The sequence below is a fragment of the Terrapene carolina genome, unplaced genomic scaffold (genome assembly GCF_002925995.2).
Source record: "Terrapene carolina triunguis isolate 2854851 unplaced genomic scaffold, T_m_triunguis-2.0 Scaffold951, whole genome shotgun sequence".
NCBI lineage: Eukaryota > Metazoa > Chordata > Testudines > Emydidae > Terrapene > Terrapene triunguis.
Window position 1 is genome coordinate 6,564,299 of NW_020665302.1, and position 23,674 is coordinate 6,587,972.

General features: G+C 50.1%; 1 protein-coding gene across 1 annotated transcript in view; it reads right to left on the reverse strand.

Annotated features, from left to right (window-relative positions):
- Positions 1-254: 254 nt before the first annotated feature.
- TESC (tescalcin) overlaps positions 255-23,674 on the reverse strand; it is a 30,260-nt gene continuing 6,840 nt past the window's right edge. Inside the window, exons 2-8 of the mRNA XM_024195566.1 lie at positions 11,094-11,163; positions 3,731-3,811; positions 2,870-3,009; positions 2,607-2,668; positions 2,410-2,517; positions 1,303-1,350; positions 255-523 (exon numbers count right to left, since the gene is read on the reverse strand). Of these exons, the coding sequence (XP_024051334.1) occupies positions 446-523; positions 1,303-1,350; positions 2,410-2,517; positions 2,607-2,668; positions 2,870-3,009; positions 3,731-3,811; positions 11,094-11,163 (587 nt within the window). The 3' untranslated portion in view covers positions 255-445. The remainder of the gene's footprint in view (positions 524-1,302; positions 1,351-2,409; positions 2,518-2,606; positions 2,669-2,869; positions 3,010-3,730; positions 3,812-11,093; positions 11,164-23,674) is intronic.

Consider the following 23,674-nt stretch of genomic DNA (forward strand, 5'->3'; position numbering starts at 1 on the left):
AGAGTGATTTATTGCACTTGCAATGTTAATGGAAACAGCAGCAATTGCTTTCTAGCTGAGGACAACAGCTGCCTATTATCCCCCCAAGAGCATCGCCGCCTTGTCGCTAAGCTTGTTGCTCTGCAACAGGAGGCTCCAGAGAAGCTGCACTCCCAGGTTTCAGGCCACCTTGAAGGGGGAAAAACGTTCCTCGGGCAGAGAGTAAAAAACAAAACTATTTTATTATACAAAGGAGTCGGCATTTAAGCCCCAGACATTTCTACAATGCCGCCCCTGTGGGAACACAGGGACCTCATAAGATTTAATCACACACACCAGTAGCAAAATGACAGACATCTGGTACCCAAAGCATGGACTTGCCATTGGAGGTCACTGGCCTGGCTCCTCTGCCCAAGGCTCCACTCCCCTCGCCCTGCAGGTCAGTGGCTCTGTGGACTGGCAGAGGTCAGTGGCAATGTGCAATAGGCTCCATGTTTAGAAAGCGGACGTGCATCTTGGTGTCGATGTCAATCCCCTGCCACATCTGGAATTGGAACAGGCAGGGTTAAATGCGATGGACATCAGGGGCTTGGTCTTTTCCCAGCAATGGACTTGCCTGGGGGCTCCTAAGCGGCAGGAGCCCTTCTCATTCCTTCTGCCCTGAGCTGCTCTGTTTAACACCCACGCTGAATGGCCAAGGATGGTGCCAGCGCTGGTAATGGCTGAACATTGCTACCACCTGACAGCTCTGTGTGAAGCAAGTTCAGTGTCTCCGTCCAATTCATCTGGGGCCAGGGTCCACATCACAGAAACCACTGTCCCATCTGGCACCCCTAGCTGACAGCCTCTGTCAAGAACAAAGGGGCCTTGGAGACCAAACGCCTCTCAGAAGTGAGCCCTTCAGAACATCACCGAGCACACTGGCTGGAGACCGCGCATGGGAAACCCGCCCAGCCACTGCTTGTGCTGCACCCCGGGAAGCTGTTACCACGTTCCTGGCAGTCTCTGGAGGGGAGAAAAGCCTGGGGCAGTTGTGGCTTTGCAACAGGAGGACAGGAGGCAGTGGGTAAACGAGGCCCCAGCCTTTGCAATAGCCCTGGGAGCCAGCCCAGCATGGGAAACCAACATCTTAGGCACATTAGCTCAAGAGGATTAGGTGTTGCGCACAGGTACGTTCACCGTCACTGCAACCCCAAAACGGTTTGGGTAGCAACTCCTGCACAAGACAGGTTTGGGGAATGAATTCTCCTGCTGAATTCAGCCCTAGAGCTCCTCCCACCCCGTTTAAAAGTTAGTCTGAGCAACACAAAAGTCTTTGCTAACCTTAAGAAAGTCTTCAAACGTGATTCCCTCGTACACCTGGTCTGGCTCCTACGGTTTGGGAAGAGAGACAGAATTAACTCCACTCCAGCTCTGTTAATAGCATTGAAAAGATTGAAAGAGAGAGGGTGGTCTGGGCAGGGGTCGGGGAGTCAGGAGGCCTGCCTCTGCCTTGCCTCGTGCCTCAGTTTCCACACCCCTAAAATGGGGGTAATGCTTAGCTACTCTCACAGTGATAGGGTGCAAAGGATTATTATTACATAAGACCGGGGGGGGGGAAACCCAAGTGCAACCAGTTTGTTGTTGGCATGGGCTGCTCTATTTGTGAGGTGAGACGAGGCTCCAAGACTAACCGAGCTAGAGGAAAAGAACACAGCTGAAGACATTGCAGAGCAGAACGCCAGCCCCAAGACAATTGGACGTCTGGGCACTGAGGCTGCTGGGACAGGGACGCCGCAGCAAACAAGCACCATAATGCTGACGGCTGCTGCTGCAGCGCCACACTCCGAGCTAGGCACCATCACCCGCTTCTCAGTCCCGGTCAGCAGCAACAGCTGCCCATTTGATACAGGCCAAAGGAACAGGCACCAAATGCCGCCTCATTAGGACAGTGAAAGGGGACGAATAATTTGTTGTTCCTTTGGTGTTCAGGCCTCTGGACCTCTTAGCAAAGGGAGGCTAGAGAGTTCCAGCCTTCAAGGCACCGAGGCTGCAATGGGACGTAAGCGCAAGCTGAATGGGGCCTAAGTGGAGGCTTGTCTATACCCACGCTGGGGTTAGAGCTGGGCCATTTACTCCAGTGGGGTTCGTCTGATGAATTTTGGGTGCACCCATTTTGCTGATGTGCCCAGCGGCAATTGGGATCCGGCAGACAGCAAGAGGGGGCAGAGTGACAGCGTGGGGTAGAGCACCACTGATGGCCCTGGAGCGCTCAGCCCAAAAGCAGCGCTGAAGTACAGCACATGGGAACAGAGTGCATTACACAGTCCAGACCGGTCCTGTGCAGCGTGCTCGCCCATGGAGCAGCACCAGAGTACTCTGCAGGGCCTGGCATCCAGCTACACATGGCGCAATATCTACACATAATTATACCACCCAAAGGGGTCCCACCATTTGTCCCACACAGATGCTGGCAGCCTCCATCATGGCACCGTCCGCAATTGACCTCGCCGACTCCTTCTCCAGGTGGGGGTTCCTAGACAGCAGCTCCTCCACCACCTAGCAGGAAGCAAGTCGGACGGGTGTTAGGGGTGGCAGTGGTTTTGGGAAAGGCTTTGGAAGAGGGGAAGGCTGGAACAATACATTACTTTTCTGTATTCCTGCAGGGTGATCTTCCCATCGTTGTCCGAATCGTACATGTGAAAGAGAACTAGGAAACAAGGCATAGGAGAGTGACAGGGTCAGTCATGGGCTCCAATGGCTAACAGCCAAATCATAATCATGCACCCCAGAACCCAGAGGCTTACTGCAAATGTAAGGAAATAGTGAAAGAGCAGGAGGACCAGGTGTCTGTGCAGCCCACCCTCAAAAACTGGGGAGCCCTGAGCTGGGGACTCTGGGGAAGTCTCACATTTTAGTTTCTCTTTCCGGAAGTGATCCAGCTGCTCTTCGTCCATGTTCATCTCAACGGGCCTGAAGTAGGACATGATGGTCAGGAAGTCCTCAAAGTTGATCTCATCAGCTAACCCATCCGGTGCCTGCCGTAGGTTCCTGCAGCGGCACGAGATGATGAAGACAAGGTGAGAAATGACAGATCGGACAGCGACGAAGCTACTGGCAGTGAGCATTCAGCCAGCACGTGCTTTTCCATCGCAAATCAGAGATGAGAGATGCAGCCAGTTAGATCTTCTCCAGCCATGCCACCCTGGTCGGTGCAGGATTGTTCCCTGCCCTACGGGTGCTAGTGCTTTCCCCCGTCTAACATTAAATGTCTGTGACACAGAGGCCCACGGGTGCTTCACCACCCTGGGTCAGCCACTCGTCAGACCTCACCTACTCCCTATGCTTAACTGTACCCTGCCTGGGTGCTTCTGTGCTCTGTAGCTTTGGCTTAGCATCCTGGCTCTGGCAGCCGGCTCATAAGTGACCTCACCCCGGCTTCCTGACAGGGGGACGCCAACAGCCCCAAGTCTCCCCCAAAGCCTCTCCCCTGCAGTGCTCAGCCCCCCTCCTTGCAGCACTCGCAAAACCTTCTCAAGTTCGCTGCTCCCGTAAAGCGACAGAACACGGCACTAGCCGCTTCGTTTGGCTGAGGGGGTTGCCCTTGAGCTGGCAACCTGAGATTGAAATGATACCAAGTAGAAGGAAGTGAGATAGAGGTTACAAATGAACAAAACCCACGCAGCTTTGTTTGAGGGCTTGTTCTAGTTTAAACTCCGTGAACGAGGACACATCAAACCTCCCGGCTAGCTGCCAGGGCTGCTTGTCTTACCTCTTGTCGAAAAAGGCCCGGACAATTTTTGACCTAATTGGATTGAACTCCAAGTCGGGGATCCTGTCAAAACTCTCCTTGCTGTAAAGGAAACAGAGACACCAAGAAAGGGTGGATGAATCGGAGCAGAAGGGAAAACAGGGACTTCAGTTACTGCTTTAAGACACCCGGGGTTGGGGCAGGAAAGTGGCTCTTGTCCCACGACGAGCTCAAGACTGTTTGGTCACAGATTAAGCTTCTGTGCTTTGGAAAATGGCTAGCGCGTAGTAATCAGATTCAGCCCTGCCACGGGCCCAGCTTCATTAAGTTGATTAACCAGCAGTGCACAGGTACAATGCAACCTGCAAACCTGAGAGAGGACCATACCAATCCCCAACAGCTGTGTGCTAACGGGGACAGCCAAACCTGCCCGTCCCGTGAAGCTGCTGTGCCTTCAATTAAAAAAAGCCTCCCATCTCAGACGTTCTCTCACTGATGGAGGATTTATTATTTTAACCCTTCTGGTAACAGGGCATTTACTCAGCGCCTGCCAGGCATTGCCCACGCACCCTAGCGTCCCATTCAGATTACTCCGCTCAGCGTGGAACTGTCCTACAGTGCGAGCGGAAAGAGCTTAGCACCGAGCAGCATCCCAACTAGCAGAGCTGCGGATCCTTCCACCCCCCGAGGAATTAATAGCCAGTCTATTCGTAGTCCATTCAGGAAAGGACGGGAGGAAATAGTGTCTTCCTGTCTGTCACTTTCACTGATGCTGCATTGCTCAGTTCTTGTTCTGTTGCAGCTCACGTTATGTTGCCTTCTCCATTTGGCTGCTTGCCCAATCACTCAGCTTTTGTTTTAGCTCTTCTCTAGCGCTACACTCCCTGGTAAGAGCACGGGCCATACAAAGGGTGTTTATCAATACTACTTGTTATGGAAGCAGGGCTGGCTCAGGATCAGCATTGTCAGGTCATGCTATTCGGTAATTTTTTTTATAAAGCCACAACTCCTGGAGTCATGTGATCACGTAGAAAAGCTTTTAAAAAGATTCTAACCCTCGTTGCAGAGAAAAAGCTTGAAAGCCTAACCCTAAAAGCACCGATTCCAAATTAAAAGAACCAATATGTACTTTTTCCTTAAGCTCATGATTTTGGGGGGGGGGCCTGGCTCATAACTTTTTAGTGCTCTGAGTTGGGGGGAGGGCGATTCTGCCAAATCCATCACCTCCTCCCTGAATCTGCAAGTATGCACCATTGGTAGGAAGCAGCCAGGCTGGAGAACCAGGGAGTAACAGTCTTTCTGGTGAAATGCTGCTTCCCTTCGTGCTTTGCATTCTCCTCCAGGTGTCACCCCCTGCTTCTTGGTCAGGGAGCAAAGGCTGGCCCAGAGGTGGATCAGGTGCATTGTGGCAGAGATGCGCATGCACCGCAGGCATGAACAGGCCCACGCATCATCCCTAGCGATGGCACCTGCAATTTTCTTACCTGCTGTAACAAGCGCTCACTGTCACTACACGGTGGGTGATCTGCGTGCTCTGAGAATTTCACAGCACGACGGGCAGAGGGAGGGCTGGCTATCTATGGAGATAGGGACTGATTCAGAGAGCTCCCTATCTGCCTAAGAAACAGACCTTTAATTGGAATGTTTTGCTCGTGCTACTGGGGGAAGGGAAGTAGCTTTGCAAAATTTACCCCTTCCTTCCAGCTTTCCATTAGGTGCCGGCCATGGACCGTGTTTCCAGCAGCTGCACGTACAGTAGGAAGGACTTGAATTAAATCACTTAGAACAAGATAATTTGGTCACCTCTTGGGTGCAAACCCCAGCTGGGGCTGGCGGGGCGGATGCAAACCTGCCAGCGCAAACAATCTCAAGGAAGGAACAATAAGTGGCAAGGTGCTGGGTGCAAGCCGGGGGCTGGGGTCAGGGGACAGAAATGGAGACTGAGTTGGACACTGGATGTGGCCCGGGCAGTGAGGGAGAGTTCTTGTATATTGGGTTATTAGTCTCTCCTGTAGCCTAGGTTGTTCTGTACTGGTGGGTGGTGGAACGGTTGTTCCATGCCTACAATGCTTAAATTCAACGGGGCTGTGCAGCAAGGGGAGACATGACTCCCCAGCTCGGCACATCCCTGGAAGGGCAGTTACGGACGAGTGGTCTAGTGTCAGGCTCCGGCCCACAGTGACACAGCAGCTTGGCCAGGCTGGAGCCCGGAGATCAAAGGTCACTGCACAGGGAAAAGCCCTTGGGGGGGGGGAGGGGGGGGGGAGGGGGGAGGGAAGACCATCCGTTGCCAGAGGCTCTCCCAGGAGGTGTACGGGAGATGGTCTGAGGAAGAGGCTCTAGGGAGCTAGTCCCCGGTGGAGGAGGGTTAGACTCCCGGGTGGCTAGGCAGCATAGCATCGATTTGCGGGATCGGGTCTCTTGGACCCGCCGCTGTTCTGAATAAAGCATATTTGGCTCTGAGGCGGCAGTTTGTCGCTGCCCCGGAGGGAACAGGATTGCAGGGTCCCAGCCTCACTCTTGGCACCAGGGGATTGCAACCCAGGGCCCGTATAGAGCGGGGGCGTCATGTTATCCCACCCTGAGCCAGATGGTGGGTCCTGGCCTGAGACCCGGGTGGGGCTGCACTCGACAAGACTCCGAGGGGCCAGAGGGGCAGCTCACCTGGGTACCACGCCATCCCGCTGTGATCACTAACCCACCTCCTTGCCGCTTCTCAGTGCTTGTCCTCGGGGTCCCTAAGCTGGACGATGGAGGGAGACTGCAGTGGGGAGACCCACGCAGGGCATTGGCAGTGGGAAGAAACTCAGTCGCCTGCTGGTCCAGGGGGCCAGGCTGCACCAACAAACTCCCCTCTCCGCTCCCCGCAGAACGAGTCATCGGGGCAGCGACAGCAAGGGCAGCGCTGGGCCTCTCCGTAAGGAATAGGAGTCACCTCCGTGTCAGCCCCCAGCATCCCAGAGCCCCTGCTCTGCTGCAGTGACACCAGTTTTAATGAGCCTGTTGCACGCTCCCCAGGACAAAGCAGGGTTACTGCCAAGGCGCCAGTGGAGACATTTGCACTGTGCTGCAAGAGGCCCATTTTCTTTGTCAGTCACTGTGACAGCTGCTGTTTGTTTTCTCTCTTGAAGCCGTGGGGAGAGAGTGACAGACAGATTATGCAAAGCAGGTTCCTGTGCGTCTCTGTCGTCTGCCCCTGGCACCTTCCTGACAGACAGCTTCCACCACAGAGCGGTGCCACCTTGTCCCAGCCGGGTCTCCACCTGACTGTGCTGTGACAGAAAGGTCATCCTGCTGCTCCGGGCAGGCGGGGCTGACTCATGGCAGGGCCGGGAGAGCGCGGCGTGGCTGGTTACTGAGAGAAACTCGCTATGGAACGAGCAGCTTTACCGAGCGTGGCCAGTCGCCCCGGGAGGGACACAGCACGACAGTGAAGGCACAGAGTCCTGTCCCTGCGGCCAGTGGGTCTCCTGGAGAGCCCAGCATGGCATCTTCATGGCTAGCTGACCAAAGCTTTGGAACAAAGGAAGGGCTAAGACTGTGGTGGGGATCCCGCTGGGACATGTGATGAGTTTCAGGTACTGGACTTGGCCGGGAACTCCGTTCAACCAGCAAGGGACTTGAGGACTTCAACCAGAGCGCCCTGGGAAGCTCAGGTGTAGGTTACAGTTCTTTAGCTATGGGGGGCGGTGGGTTTTTTCCATGCCCTGGATAACATGTAGCATAGAACCCTCCCTCCACCTTCACCCTCACCAAAGAGCCAGGAGTAAACATCCCCGTTCCTAGCTGGTAGCTTCCGATTCCCCACCAAAATCCCTGTGACTACAGCCACCACACCCCGAGGGCAGCATGTTCCTTCTGGAAGGGATCCACCACACTGGCCGGTGCTCCCCATCTTGGACCATCAATTTCTAAAATGCCGCTAGTGGCCAGGGCAGGGAATGGAACTGCTAGCAAAGCCCTCTGCCATTCTAGAGCTTTGGGTCATGGCTCCAAGATCGTTCCCATCTCCAGAACCTGATCCTCTCACTGCCTTGCATCCTCTCGAGTCATTTGCACCTGGGCAAGGCGGGTGGGAGCTAGACAAGCAGGATATCAGAACCCTCCGCTCTGTTGCCCTGGTGATAGCAATTAATACCTACTTCCCACAGGTGCAGGTGGTGCCCTCAGCTGGGAGGCAGTGGGGAAGCAGGCCATGTGTCTGGCTGGAGGTGGAGAGAGGGGTTCCCTGTTCTTCCTACTATCCAGGTAGGGGAGGGCCTCTCTGCAGACTCCATGCTTCCTTATTCTCCCCCCACCTGGGAAGTATTTCTGGAGGCTCCATAAGGATAACTCCCTTCCTCACACACATCATTTACAGAAGCGGCTTCTCGCCTCCTTTTGGCTGTGCAGGGGACAATGCCTCTTCCTTTGAAGAGCCTCCCCTCCGGCCTTCTGCAGCCTCACATTCCAATGAAAGCTGATTGCACATACAAATCCCCACCCCTATTCGGCAGACCATGTTCTCAGGGGCCCCAGGAGTTCCTCTGCGCTGCTTCACTTACAAAACAATCTCAGATGTATGGTGCCTGAAACAGTAATGAATGGCCAAAAATCGCCAGGCAGCCGTCAATTATTCTGAGCCTCCTCTCCTCACCAGGTCCTGGCCTGCATTAACAGGAGCAATTCGAGCGGTCCAGGAAGAATGGGGTCCTTTCAGGCTTAACAGAGTGAGGCCAGTTCCTTTTATGCCACTACATCTTTTCTCTGTACTGTGATTCAGTCTCTTCCACCTTCTTGCAGCATTTTGCAAAGTCATGATAAGTGGCTGCGCTCTGAGATAAACATCTGGATGTGTGTAAAACAAGAGTCCTCAGAAAAACCATTGCTTGCTAGAGCCAAATCTTAACAACAGGAACAGGCAATTTATGAGCACGAGATATCCCCATTGGATAAGGTCACTTACAGGACTGAGGCTACGTCTTCACTACAGGGGGGGGGTCGATTTAAGATACGCAAATTCAGCTACACGAATAGCGTAGCTGAATTCGACAAATCGCAGCCGACTTACTCCGCTGTGAGGACGGCGGCAAAATCGACCTCCGCGGCTTCCTGTCGACGGCTCTTACTCCCACCTTCGCTGGTGGAGTAAGAGCGTCGATTCGGGGATCGATTGTCGCGTCCTGACGGGACGCGATAAATCGATCCCCGAGAGGTCGATTTCTACCCGCCGATTCAGGCGGGTAGTGTAGACCTGCCCTGAGAGAACCTGTTACAACAACAGGAAATGGAGACCAGATTTCTCATTGTCACCTCCCCTGGTTCTTTTTCTGCTCTCTCTGATACGCTCGGTACATCTCACTGCTTTGACATTCCTTATACTGTCATAGGTCACATGGGAGGAAGGAGTATTCTCATAACGCCATGTTTTTAGAATTTGGCTTCACTGTCTACCAGCCAGCCTGAAAGAACCCCACAAAACATTCAGACCGTGGTTTTTGATCCCAAAGCACATGCACACAAACACATCTTTTTTGGTCAAAATTTCCTATCAACATATTTCACTTTTTTGATGAAAAACAAAACTGAAAAACAAGAACATCTTGCTATTCAAACAAACAAAAAAAAGTTTTCCAAAAAAAATTGGGACTTTTGGTAAAAAAAAAAAAAAAATTGGTTTTGTAGAACTGAGCATTTTTTACCAAAAGCTTTTAGTTTCCAGGGTTTTTTTTAATATTCATTTTAGACAAAAAGCTATTTTGTGCTGGGGAAACTAGGGCTGTTGATTAATCGCAGTTAACTCATGCGATTAACTCAAAAAAATTAATCGCAAGTAATCACAGTTTTAATCACACTGTTAAACAATAGAATACCAATTGAAATTTATTAAATATTTTTGGATGTTTTTCTACATTTTCAAATATATCCATTTCAATTACAACACAGAATACAAAGTGTACAGTGCTCACTTTATTATTTTTATTACACATATTTGCACTGTAAAAATGATAAAAGAAAAGGTATTTTTCAATTTACCTGATACAAGTACTGTAGTGCAATCTCTTTATTGTGAAAGTGCAGCTTACAAATGTAGATTTTTTTGTTACATAACTGCACTCAAAAACGTAACAATGTAAAACTTTAGAGCCTACAAGTCCACTCAGTCCTCCTACTTGTTCAGTCAATCACTAAGAGAAACAAGTCCTCTGGAATGGTGGTTGAAGCATGAAGGGACATAAGAATCTCTAGCGCATCTGGCATGTAAATATCTTGTGATGCCGGCTACAACAGTGCCATGAGAACGCCTGTTCTCACTTTCAGGTGACATTATAAACAAGAAGCAGGCAGCATTATCTCCTGCAAATGTAAACAAACTTGTTTGTCTGAGCGATTGGCTGAACAAGAAGTAGGACTGAGTGGACTTGTAGGCTCTAAAGTTTTACACTCTTTTGTTTTTGAGTGCAGTGTATTGTTTTTATGTAACCCCTCCCCCCCAAAAATCTACTTTTGTAAGTTGCACTTTCATGATAAAGAGATTGCACTACAGTACTTGTATTAGATTAATTGAAAATTACTATTTATTTTGTTTTGTATAGTGCAAATATTTAAAAAATAAATATAAAATGAGCACTGTGCATTTTGTATTGTGATGCAATTAAAATCAATATATTTGAAAATGTTGAAAACATCAAAAAATATTTAAATAAATGGTATGCTATTGTTTAACAGTGTGCTTAATCACACGATTAATAGCAATTAAATGTTTTAATTGCGCGATTAATCATGATTAATTTTTTTAATCGCTTAACAGCCCATGTTTCAACACAATTTTTTTGTAGCCAGCTCTAGTACTTTAGCAGCTGAGGAATGCAGCCACCTCTGGAAACAGGGCTGATGTTTAACAGCATATAATGACAGTACACAGCAGTCTAGGAAAGAAAGTAAAGACAAAGGTACCATTGGCAGCTGAAACTACAAGCAGAACTTAGTTAACTCTCCAGATTGGGATTCAACCTGGACACCGACTTGTGAAAAATGCCCTGGGATCCTTCATGACCAGAAAAAGGTCAGGACCTTGGTTTGAAAGTCTAATTCCAAGAAAGGGATGCTCCTTCCAGCCCCGTAGCAACTCCTGGCACTATGCTGTGGTATCTGTTCCCTTCTGAGTCAGAGATGGTCTCTTCCTGGCATAATAGGTTACTCTCACTTTCTCCCTCTCTGGGCAGTTCCAAGAACCAATCACCTGTAATGCATGGTATGATATAACCCAGATAGCGCTCTATAGGGCTCTGTAATCCCAGAGGGAGACAGATCAAGAGCACATGTGCACGGTAAAGGAACGAGTTTATAAACAACAACCCAGCCAGGGCAATAAACAAAGGACACAGAAATAGAAGCACCCTACCGGAGGGTTGGCTGGTCCCCACTTATCTGCTTGAATCTTCGGTGAAGATGCTCAATTTGTTCCAAAGTGACTGGGAAGAGAAAAGAGAAAGATCATTTGTCACTGACCTCTCCTGACACAGCAGATGAGGCAATAGCTGAAACCTTCTAATCAGAAAAAAGAACAGGAGTATTTGTGGCATCTTAGAGACTAACAAATTTATTTGAGCATAAGCTATCGTGGGCTACAGCTCACTTCTTCGGATGCATAGAATGGAACATATATTGAGGAGATGTATATACACAGACAGAGAGCATGAAAAGGTGGGAGTTGTCTTACCAACTCTGAGAGGCCAATTAAGTAAGAGGGAAAAAAAAACTTTTGAAGTGATAATCAAGATAGCCCAGTACAGACAGTTTGATAAGAAGTGTGAGAGTACTTACATGGGGAGATAGATTCAATGTTTGTAATGGCTCAGCCAGTCTCTATTCAAGCCTAAGTTGATTCTATCTAGTTTGCATATCAAGTCAAGCTCAGCAGTTTCTCCTTGGAGTCTGTTTTTGAAGCTTTTTTGTTGCAAAATTGCCACCCGTAGGTCTGTCATTGAGTGACCAGACAGGTTGAAGTGTTCTCCTACTGGTTTCTGAATGTTATGATTCCTGATGTCAGATCTGTGTCCATTAATTCTTTTGCGTAGAGCCTGTCCGGTTTGGCCAATGTACATGGCAGAGGGGCATTGCTGGCACATGATGGCATATATCACAGTGGTAGATGTGCAGGTGAACGAGCCCCTGATGGCGTGGCTGATGTGATTAGGTCCATCAACCTTCTAACCAGAGAAGGTCTCACCATAGGGCTCCCAGACTTTGCCAGACCTTCCCTGGGGGAGCAGCTCTGTACTGGATGAGGATCACAGGGACTTTTTAACCTTCTGCAGATGCACTGAAAAAGGGTTGGGTGGATTTCCTGGGTCTCATTCCGCCTACGGTTACTGCCCCTCCATCCCTGCTAAACATGCCCAGGACTTCTGAAAAGCACCCTATTTTTTGCCGTCAGAGAAAGCTCTCCCAAGAGAAGATACAACGGGCTGCCCTGGAACGTCTCCGTCACGTCACACCCCCTGAGCACTGGGCGAGGTCAGTATAGGGTTTACTCCCTGGTAAAAGGCACGTGGCCCTTAGTAAACAAACATGTTAAGTGGGGTTCTCGCTCCCCTTGGCTCCTAACCAAGCGTCTTGTCTCAGTGAGCAGAGTCCCCATTCCTTCCCTGCTCCTCTCGTCTGCACGTGCTCCCAACAGGGGACATTTCTGTGGCACCGTTTGCTGCACATCCCTGTAGCGAAGCTGGCAGTCTGTGGCACAGCGCTGTGGCTGCCAGAAGCTGTGTTAACCTGGTCTTTATATTTAGGGGCCTTGCAATGATCAGCCCAGGAGAAAGCCTGGTCAAGGGAAATCTTGCTCCAGAGGACAGCACAGCTAGTGTGTCCCCACCCGTGAAAGTGAAAATCTCTCTGTGCATCAGGGCGTCACGCGTGGTGCCTAGGGTAGGCAATGCTGTTGGAACCGGGCCAGTCCCAGGATCTTAGAGAGACGAGGTGGGGGAGGCAATAGCTGGCAAAGAGTGGACATAGATACAGGTAGGCCTGGTCTAAACCAGACACTTACTTAGGTTGACCCTGCTACATCACTGAGAGATGCAATTAAACCAAACGAAGCCCTGGCATAGACACTGCGGGGGCGACAGAAGGATTCTTCTGGCCAGCTAGCTACCCCCTCTCGTTGGGGTGGATTTACTACTGCAACGGAAAAGCCCCTTCCCCGCTGTAGCAGGCGTCTACATTACAGGGCTAGAGTAGCAAAGCTGCAGCTCTGCCGCTTCAGCGCTTCCAGACACAGGTCAAAGGTCCAAGAGCTCTTCTGAACGTTGCATGTTGGTGCAACGGAGTAGTGGGGATGCGGCGCTTCCTTAAGAGGAGACATTGGACTCGGCTAAATAATTCAGCTCCGTTACAGCTCCAGTGACATCCTTGAAAAAATCTGACCCATTAGGGCCACTTTATTTGGAAAGCTGCAGAGGAGACGCCTGGCAAAGATATCAAATAGTGTTTGTGTTTACAGCAGCATGGACTAGTGGTCAGAATGCAGGACTGGTTTCAGGAGACCTAGCTTCTATTTCCAGCTCTGTCACCGGCTCCCTCTGTGGCCTTATGCATGTCACTTAACCTCTCTGCGGCTCTGTTTCCCCATCCATGAATCAGGTAAGTATCATTACCTGCTTATCTCAGAAGGGTCTGTGAGGACTGATTGTTTAGTGTTTGTAAACTGCTTTGAATATGTGAAGTACAACATGAGCCAAGTGCTCACTGTATGGCAGGGGTGACCAACCTAAGCCTGAGAAGGAGCCAGAATTTACCAATGTACATTGCCAAAGAGCTACAGTAATACATCAGCAGTCCCCCCAACAGCTCCGCCCTGCCCCCCACTCCCAGCACCTCCCCCTACCCCCCCCCCCGCACTGCCCGATCAGCTGTTTCGTGGCATGCAGGAGGCTCTGGGCGGGAGGGGGAGGAGCGAGGGTACTGCAGGCTCAGGGGTGGAGTGGGGGTAGGCAGGGCCGATGCTACCATTAAGGCAAAGTAGGCGGTTGCCTAGGGCGCCAAGATTTGGGGGCACCAAAAAGCGGTGCCCCCAATTTTTTTTTTTACAGCGTTCCTGGGCTGGGCTACCGGCGGCGCGCTGACACATGCGGACTCAGACTCCCTCTCCCAGCGCAGCAGTCGCTCCACTTCTCCCGCCTCCCAGGCTTGCGGCACCAATCAGCTGTTTGGTGCCGCAAGCCTGGGAGGGGAGGAGAATTAGAGTGGGGGCGGCGTGCTCGGGGAGGCGGAGCAGAGGTGAGCTGGGGTGGGGAGCTGCCACACGGCTCCCTGGGGGGGGAACTGCCGCGGGGGGGGGGCGCCTCAGGGCAGAAGGGGGGGGTGCAAGGTGGAAGTTTCGCCTAGGGCGCAAAACTTCCTTGCACCAGCCCTGGGGGTAGGGCCTGTGCCAGAGCCAGGGGTTGAGCAGTGAGCACCCCCGGCACATTGGAAAGTTGGCGCCTATAGCTCCAGCCCCGGAGTCGGTGCCTATACAAGGAGCCACGTGTGGCTCTGGAGCACAGGCTGGCCACCCCGGCTGTATGGGAAAAGGCCCAGAATAATGCTGCCTATACCACATCCGCTATAGCTGTATTGTAGCACCTAGGTGTAGAATTATTATTTATTGAAAGCTGCCCATAGTATGAGATGGTCCCTGCCCCAAGGAATTTATAATGTACGGTCCTGATCCTGCAATCTGAGCCACTCAAGCAAACTCTTTATGCCCTGGTGGCCCGTTATCTTGCAGTAAGAGTTTAGACCCAGACAATACAGTTCAGATACAAAGTGCTGAGGTGAGAATCTGGTCTCTACGTGATACAGAGTTGTCTCGTCCTCCCTCCCCCGTGTCATGTATCATATCTGGGGAAGTACCACTAAGAGGTGTCAGTGACATAAGTGCACTGCTGTTGATTAAAAATAAAACATTAAAAAATAAATAAAGGCAGCCAAACAGGCCTTCCTGTTTACTTCAAGACTAGGAGGGGACTCTATGAAATTCAAAAGCAATATATTTGAGAGAGAAAAGGGAAACAGTTTTTGGACTAAGATTTTCAGAAGTAACTATACATTTTGGATGCCAATTTGAGACACCTTAAATGGACCTCATGTTCAGAAAGCAGCTCCCTTGTCTGGAAATCAGGCCCCTGTACTGTAACGAGGCCCCCAAACATGGAGGCATTCAAAGAGACTGGTCACTTTTGAAAATCTTTGCCTAGACACTCCATCAGCCTACAGATTTCAGAGTAGCAGCCGTGTTAGTCTGTATCCGCAAAAAGAACAGGAGTACTTGTGGCACCTTAGAGACTAACAAATTTATTAGAGCATAAGCTTTCGTGGGCTACAGCCCACTTCTTCGGATGCATATAGAGTGAAACATATATTGAGGAGATATATATACACACATACAGAGAGCATGAACAGGTGGGAGTTGTCTTACCAACTCTGAGAGGCCAATTAAGTAAGAGAAAAAAATTTGTTAGGCTCTAAGGTGCCACAAGTACTCCTGTTCTTCCATCAGCCTAGAAGCTGTAATTATGCTACCTAGGATAAAATTAAGAGTCATCGATTCTCCTGCTTCAAATCATGATGATGATCACCAGCTGGGCTCAATTCCCCCCTCCTCCCCTACCCCGGGAATAATAATGGGCATTGTAGTGGCATATTATACATTCTGAAGTATCTGCCATTAGCTACTGGCTAATATATGGTACCAAGCTAGACAGACCACTGCTCTGCTGCAGTGTGGCAAAGTTTATGTCCCCATGGTGGAGAAAGACAGTGTAGCGGCATATTCAGTTGTCCCACTAGTTAATACTTATGGGTACATGCTGGAACTGCCCTGACTGTGCACAGGAGCTGGCTGGGGACAGCTCATGCAGGGAGAACAGAAACTCTGATGTTTACTCCTAACCACAGATTGCTTAGAAGTAATGATACTATCTTACTCAGAAACTCAGTGCCTGGGAGTGAACTCCATACCGGTCATTGGCATACAGAACCATTCATCTGCGAACCTCAAGGAGATTTGCAAGCCCTGATTAAGCCTTGCACAGCACACAGGAAGTGGGAATGATCCCCGCTTTACTGATGGGGACGCTGAGACAAGAGCTGGCTGGCGACTTGCACAACATCACACTGCAAGTCTGACAGAGCCCTGGACAGACGCCAGACTCCCACTCCAATGCTCTAAGCACGCTAAGCAAGAGGAACTAGCCCTAATATTAACCTGCAATAAGCTGTGGTGAGACCAATCACGGATTTGTTGACTCCTTAATCTCTTGGTGGAAGTTATTTTCTTTTCATTGATACCTTGCCAGAAACTCATGTTCATACTTACAGGACTCAAATCAGTCACGGGCTGGTACTTTTCAGACGTGCATAAATATGGACTATAGTAATTATCAGCAGCGGGGAAAGCAGCCTTTGGCTTTGTTTGCACAAGATATTAGCTCTTGTCTATGTGCCCGTTGAGCATCACATTCTCTCCGACCCAGGCCCAGAGATGGGAGACATGGCCTATGGAATCACATAGGATATGATGGAATACAAGCTTTCGCTAATGGGCCTTTCGCAGCAGGGGAGGTAATTCACAAGCACATTAAAAAATCATTGGCAGATCTACGATTTTAACTACAGTTGCCAGAAGGTATCAGGTCTGTACTGATATTTTTCTAACTTTTAAGTAACTGGCTTTGCTCCGTTTTTGTTGTTGTTTTACCGCCTTGAAAGGGAAACCTCCCCAGTTCGTTGGCCTAAATATTTTACAGGTCTTGGGAAGTTCTCTATGCTGTTTGCTGCAGCTTCTGTCTCTCTCTGTGCCCATTGCTGAAGTGTTTTGCAACTTGGTGGAATTAGCCTCATAGACTTTAAGGTCAGATCATGGGACCATCACGATCATCTAGTCTGACCTCCTGCACATTGCAGGCCACAGAACCTCACCCACCCACTCCTGTAGCAGGCCCATAACCTCTGGCTGAGTTACTGAAGTCCTCAAATCATGATTTAAAGACTCCAAGTTACAGAGAATCCACCATTTACTCCAGTTTAAACCTGCAAGTGGCCCATGCCTTGTGTTGCAGAGGAAGGTGAAACCCTCCCAGGGTCTCTGCCAATCTGACCTGCAGGAAAATTCCTTCTCACCCCCCAAATATGGGGATCATTTAGACCCTGAGCATGTGGGCAAGACCCACCAGCCAGACACCAGGGAAAGAATTCTCTGTAGTAACTCAGAACCCTTCCCCTTCTAGTGCCCCATCATCGGCCATTGGAGATATTTGCTGCTGGCAGTTGCAGATTGGCGACATGCCGTCGTAGGCAGTCTCAGCATACCATCCCTTCCATGAAACTTACCAAGCTCAGTCTTGAAGCCAGTTAGGTTTTTTGCCCCCCACTGTTCCCCGTGGAAGGCTGATATTTCCCTCAGTGACTCACAGTAGATAGCCTTACATCTGCTGCAGCAACAACAGCTGTTGGGGATGGGACTATTTCACGCTTTCCAGCCATGGCTAGACCAGATCCACATCATCCCAATGGCTGACCTGAAAAAGACCCAGTGTCGTGTAACATGATGAAAGGCATGAGACTAAGAATGGGCTGGCCACTAGCCACAGTTTAAAGCTCAGCCAAGTGTCAACAATGCAGCAAAATCTCCTCTTTAGGAGGTGGATGGAAAAACGTGTTTGAGCAAGTAGCCTAAAGTCCACTTCAGGTTCTTCTCTGAGTGGCTGTATTCGAACATCAATTCCAGCTGAGTATAGACGTCGGCGTTAGGTTTTCCCCCTCACACAGGCTACACTCAGCACCCACGTCCAGGTGAGCACAGCCATCCAGCTCATGTTCTCTGACTGTTTAAGGCTTCATGAGTGAGTCAATACCAGGTGGGCCCAGAAATCCAGTGCACAGCATTTCTTTTTCCATCCCAAGTGTCTCAAGACTTCCCTTTTCTCGCGCTCACACACAGGTGTAAATTCCATCGGCTAATACTTTTCACTTTCACCAGGAACAGTTGCACCTGGATTTTCCAGTCTGCCGGCAATGAATTCTGGCAATGTCCCATGTGTGAGTGGTTGAATCTATCATGGAATGGGGCAGGACCTTTATTTAAAAAACTACTATTAAAATAAAAGTTCTTACACGCCCAGACTGTCAGGCTCTGAACCCCCTGTAACTGCTAACATGTCTCCTTGCCCTTGTCACTGACTCCCAATTAGCCAAACAAATTTGGTGGGGTTGGCCAAGCTGTTTGGATAATCAAGATCCTGCTGTATTTTGTCTCTCTAGTTGCTTAACGTGGGACTCGACCTATTACGCTTACACCTCCACTGTAGCCATGTAGTGCTTTTAAAATCCTGCTCTGGTTTATGCTTCGCTGTTTTACTTCTGTTCATGGTTTTCACATAAATGGAAACTTTTTCTACACATTGCTTCCAAAGCTTAGAGGTCAGCTGTTGACCTTTCACATTGCCACTTGATGAGATCACCATTGCCATGGAAACAATGGGGCCAAGGAAGGCTCACACATCTGGAACTTAGTTTTAAATCGAAGTCTTATAAACCTCGGGAAATGCACAAGTGGTGACAAAAATCCCATCTGGCAGCAAAATGGTACCGCTTCCTCTCCCAGCCACCAGAGTGTTCAGAGGGAGTCTATGATTAGCACGGAGGGTCTATTCCCAGTTGAGCCAGTGAATTTGGGCAAGTCACCACTTCTCTGTAATGTAGCTTGCCACATATGTAAAATGGAGGTAGCACCCCCCAGAGGGCTGTGGCGCGCTTTGAGATTCACAGATGGAGGGCACAGTGAGCCCACAGTGCTACTATGTGTACTAGGGACCATGAGGTAGCCATGTTACATGCTAGTGAAACGCTTGCACTGCTCTGTGGAGAGGGGGAGGAGCTCTGTGTGCTGCAGCGCGTCACCTCTCCCTTCCAGGTGACTCACCTGCCCTTGGTACAAAACAAAAGGGGTCTCTCCCAAAGCCAGCTCTTCCTCCCGTGCCACCACTGGCCGCACAAGGCTGGGCCCAGCTCTCCTTTCGAGCAGGCAGACGAGCAGTTACGATCGGACATTGTGTTCAAAAGAATCTCAGTCCTTTTCCAGAAAGCAGCAACACCCGCATGAGTGAAAGCACTCCCCGGGAGAGACACGCAAGGTCAACACGTCCCGCTCGTATCCCCTAGAAAGAACGTTCGCCTCTGATGTCCCAGGCCCGTGCCCACGTGCAGGCTTCCAGGCTCTAGAGAAAGGCACTGGATTCATTGGGCTCTGTGCTGTTTGAGTCAGAGCCGCCCAGTCCTGGCCTCAGAGAGATTCTGAACACCGCTGCCATTTTGTTGGGCTCCCTTAACCAGCTGTGTCAGCCCCATGCACAACAATCACCGTCCTAGCCTACAACAAAGCCACCTCCCCGCTCCCACCTCCAACATGAAAGGAGCCTCAGTGACTGAAGTCAGGCTGGTGTAGGTGCCCTGGCATCTGAGTCCCTTCTGATGGGGGGAGAGGCTGAGCTCCGATGGAACTTCTAGTGGTCCCAGGTCCACAAGTACCACTGGGGGCCAAGGTCACCAGGTGAGGAATTAGAGCCAGTGTTTTAAAGGTATTTAGGTGCCTGAAGACACAGGTAGGCATCTAGGTGCTTTGGAAATCCCACAAGGCATCTTCAGGCACCCAGACACCTTTAAACCACGGGCCTTTGGCTCAGAGTACCAGCAGAGCTGCAGGGTCCCAGCTCACAGTGTGGTGTGAATACAGTAGAGTTGTGTCTGATGGTTCACACTGTGACTTTGTCCCTTGGCATTATTTGAATTCCAGCGGCACCCAGGCCCAGCGCAATACAAACCCGTCCCTGCCCCAGAGAGATGACATTCTAGGGCTAGCTGTAGTCGTGGGAATCCACTTCCCAGCAGAGTTCTCAGAGCTCGGGTTATACTGGGGCTGGGCCAAACCTACACGTATTTGGCGTCTAACTTAACTTTCACAAACTGCCCCCTCTCCACCCTGTCTGCTAATGCACACATGTAAACAGCCAGGAAAGGCAAAATAATCCAGGGTGATGACCCTTTTAGAGAGGCCAAGATTTCTGTTTTACTCAGACTTAAACACACTTCTGCCTCAATCCATACAGGCTGTGCTGCACCAGCCACCACCCCAACTTATTTAGCTCAACAGAGAATTCTCTTGAGATGTACCTTTTCCTGGCAAGGGCCAGCCACTCCACAGCCTTCTCTTCAGCCACGCTGCCAAGTGCTTATGCAGGCCAGACCTGCACACTCCCTTCAGAACTCTCTCCTCCCTTCCTGCCTCCTGCTGCTCCCAGCCGGAGCCCTCTCCCTAGCCAACAGCAGCTGCAGTTACATGACAAATGATGGAGGGAAGGCAGCCCCTGCAGGAGAGTACCACTGCTCCAGGAGTACAGAATTTAGGGCAATGCAGATAACCTGCCGCTCACGGTCCCACACAGCTTGCACTCGGAAGGGAATCAGTTTCTGATCATACACAGGTCCTGAGTGATGCAGGAAAGAGGCAAGATCTCGCTTGAACTTGGGTCTCCCACAGGAAGCACAGAGTCTAGCCCCAGATGATGGGGGCTGGCTATGTGGTACTTTAAATGTGGGTCAGACCTGGAAAGTGACTCTAATAACAACAATGATAATCCCCAGCTCTTATACAGAGTTTTCCATCAAAGTGTTTGACAAAGGAGGTCAGTATGATCAACACCATTTTACAGTTGGGAAACTGAGGCACAGAGGGGTGACGCGACTTGCCCAAGGTCCCCCAGTAGCAGAGCCAGGCCTAGCACCCAGGTCTCCTGAGGCCCAGTCCAGCAATCTATCCAGTAGGCCACACTCTCTCTCCTCAACAACTAGCATAATCTGGTTCCTTAGCCAATATTCACTGATTCCAGATCAAATCTCTCTGTTTGCAAGTGAACAGCTGAGGGGGTTTTGTTTTCTTCTTAGCTGCCAGCCCCCCAACGTCACCTTGCAGGGCTCCATATGCAGGCCGAGGGTTTGGGCAGGTGTCACTGAGGGCCTAATCTGAAAACAATTAGGATTTGTACAGGTGAAACTGGGCCTAATCTGACCTGCAGCTTCACTTTCACCTAGCTTGGCTGTCAGAGCCAGGCTGAGTTCATCGGGCTTGGTGTCAGAAAAACATCTTTTGACTTGCAAACTGAGTAGACTCGATCTGGACTCATTGAGACACAGTGAATATGAAATCCCACCTTGACATTTACACCGAGGCCAAGATCAAAGGTATGTAGGCACCTAACTCCCACTGAAATCAACAGGAATGTGATGCCTAAATACCTTTGAAGATCTGGGCCAAAGCCATATTTTTTTTGGAGGGGGTGGGAAGGAGCCCACGCCATTACATTCCTGGCTATCCGGGCTTGGGACAGAAGTTACTCACCAGCTGATGGTTATGGGCTCCTGGCTTTCCAGACAGCACTGTTCACAGCAAAGGAGCACAATTATGTCAAAGGCTCCAATTTGCACTGCAGTCTGATCTCAGCCCGGCTACGTTACAGAGGCTCAGGATAGACGGTTCTGCTCTGGAAACGGCGTCAGAAATGGTGCCAGAATTTTGATGGAGTTGGTTTCTCTTATCCAAACACTGCAGGAATTATTTGGGTTTATGTTGGGTCAAGTGTCTTCAATGGAGCTATGCCAGAACAAAGACCGATGGGGACTGGATAACAAATAAAAGTGACCAGGCTGGATTGCTTTTTATTATAAGTGCACTTCATATGAAGATGCAGATCTTCAGCGTGAACTAGTCCCCTTCCCCACTCCCTAACCTCCCTCCCGTTTTAGAACACTGCTCCTGCAGAGACTTACAGACCTTGTTCTGGAACAAGATTTGGCTGGAGAGGTTTGATACTAACGAGGCAGGCACCCATCCAGTATAGTGACTTGACTGTAGTGCCTAGATGCCACAATGATGGCCACTTTAGAAAGGCCACAGCGGTAAAATGGGGCCTTGTAGCAGACTGCCTGATACCAACGGTGCATTGTAAATTTGGGGCTTGAGTTTTGATTTAGCTGAATAAGCCGGTTCCTGGGCGCCATCATGTGACACCCCCTTGCCTCCTACTGGCTCTCCACGTTCCTCTGACTGCTTGGATGTGCACTGTACAGGAGGGGAACCTAAGCTGTATCATTTCATTATTTTTATGCACGTTCGAGAGAGGAATCCGGGCTGAGGATGAGGGCAGTTTTATTGTTGCCTAAGTGAATGTCAGTACCAGAGAAAGGTGCTGGACTGAGAGTTTATCCCGGAAGCACATAGACACAGGGACAGCGCAGGTTTCTTCTCTCCGCTCTGCTGCCGATGTGCCTGTTGTGACAGCTAGTTTGGTACCATGAACACCTGTGCGCTGGAAACAGGCTTGAGACCATCAACTCATTTCACAAAAGCCACCAAACAGCCAGCTGGTAATGCGCAATCACGTCTGTATCGCCCCACCTGGGCAGGGTTAGCATTTAACTTCTCAGGTGGTTAATTTGATATTTTGGCTCAGGTGGCCAGCATGAGTCACGGTCTCATAAGCACACAGCACTGTATGTCCTTAAACGATCGGATTTCTCCTCCAGCCAAAGCCAGGTTGTAAATGCAGCCTCGCTCCCTTTCTGTGTGGAAAGCTGAGATGTCCAGTGCGTTACCATAGTGCTACACTGCCCCTGAGCTGAGCGCTTAGGCCTTGCAGCCCTGCCCTAAAGAGCGGAGGCAAAAGGAGGCTGGTTTTGCCTTTAAAGATGGGGCTTGTAAACAAATGATAGTTTGTGTTCCTGTCACCGGCTCCTTAACAGCTTGATCCTTCGGCTCTTGAAATCTACAGCAAAACTCCTTGTAGCTTACAATAGAAAAAGTATCTGGGCCCAAAGTTACCGTGGGTGAAGCAAACTCTTTTGTTGGGCAGTGGTATTAATGCGTGTGCTCTGTCCTATTCAGACCTCTGCTTTAGAGGGTGAAGGCCTGAGCAGACGATCAGGGACAGTCACATGCCAGTTCATGGGAGTCAGAGACCCTCTGAGTCATCTGGAACATCCCTCAGCTGAAGCAGGATGGTTCCCTAGGGCGTTTACAGAAGTGCTTATCTTGTCCAGTTGCAAACAGCTCCAATGATGTGGCTTTCACCCCTTCCCTTCGGAGACTCTTGTGGTCTGACAGTTGCATCGTTAGGAAATACTTCCAGGTATCATCCTTAAATGGTCTTGGTTTGAATTGGGGCCTCTCTTCCCCACCTCACCCCATCCCCCAAGCCACTCTGTGTAATCTTTCCCCCACCTTGGCATTCACAGCCTTAAATACTTCTGGACAATTGTCACATTCACCCCACAGTTGTCGTTAATTTACTCTCTCCTCAACTCCATCCTTCCAGCCCCAGATAGATGGAAATGATCAGCTCTGTGATGTGGTCTGTTCTTTCTAATGACTGGTTAATTCATCATCGCACAAGCCTCTGCAGAACACCAAGCAGGTACCAATCCATGGCTGAGAGCAGCATATGCCAACAGTTCCGACTACGATACCAGAGTCTCTCTCCTCCCTGGGAACTGGAGCCCAAACAGGCAGTGTTGTATTAGCTGCTGTAGTTAGCCTGTCTGTGACTGAATTCCACTGAGGCTAAGGAGTGATAGGACGATACCGCCTGCTACCCTCTGCTCAGACACACAAGCATCTCAGTTTGCAAGTGAAATGTTTTTTAAAACAACAACAACAACAACATTGGATTTTGGAGTTTTTAAAACACCTCCCTGTTCTCCTCTCCCTCCCCTTCTCTACCCATGACCCTGCCTCGCTGAGAATGGATTCAGGCAGCAGGAGGCCCACCATGAACACATGACACTGGGGGCTAACATGTGCGTGTTGGCCATGTCCCTACGCACATCACAGCAACCCCCTACCTGGCAGAGGATAGCTAGACTCCACCTCCTTCAGTCTCCGTGCTGTTACATCAC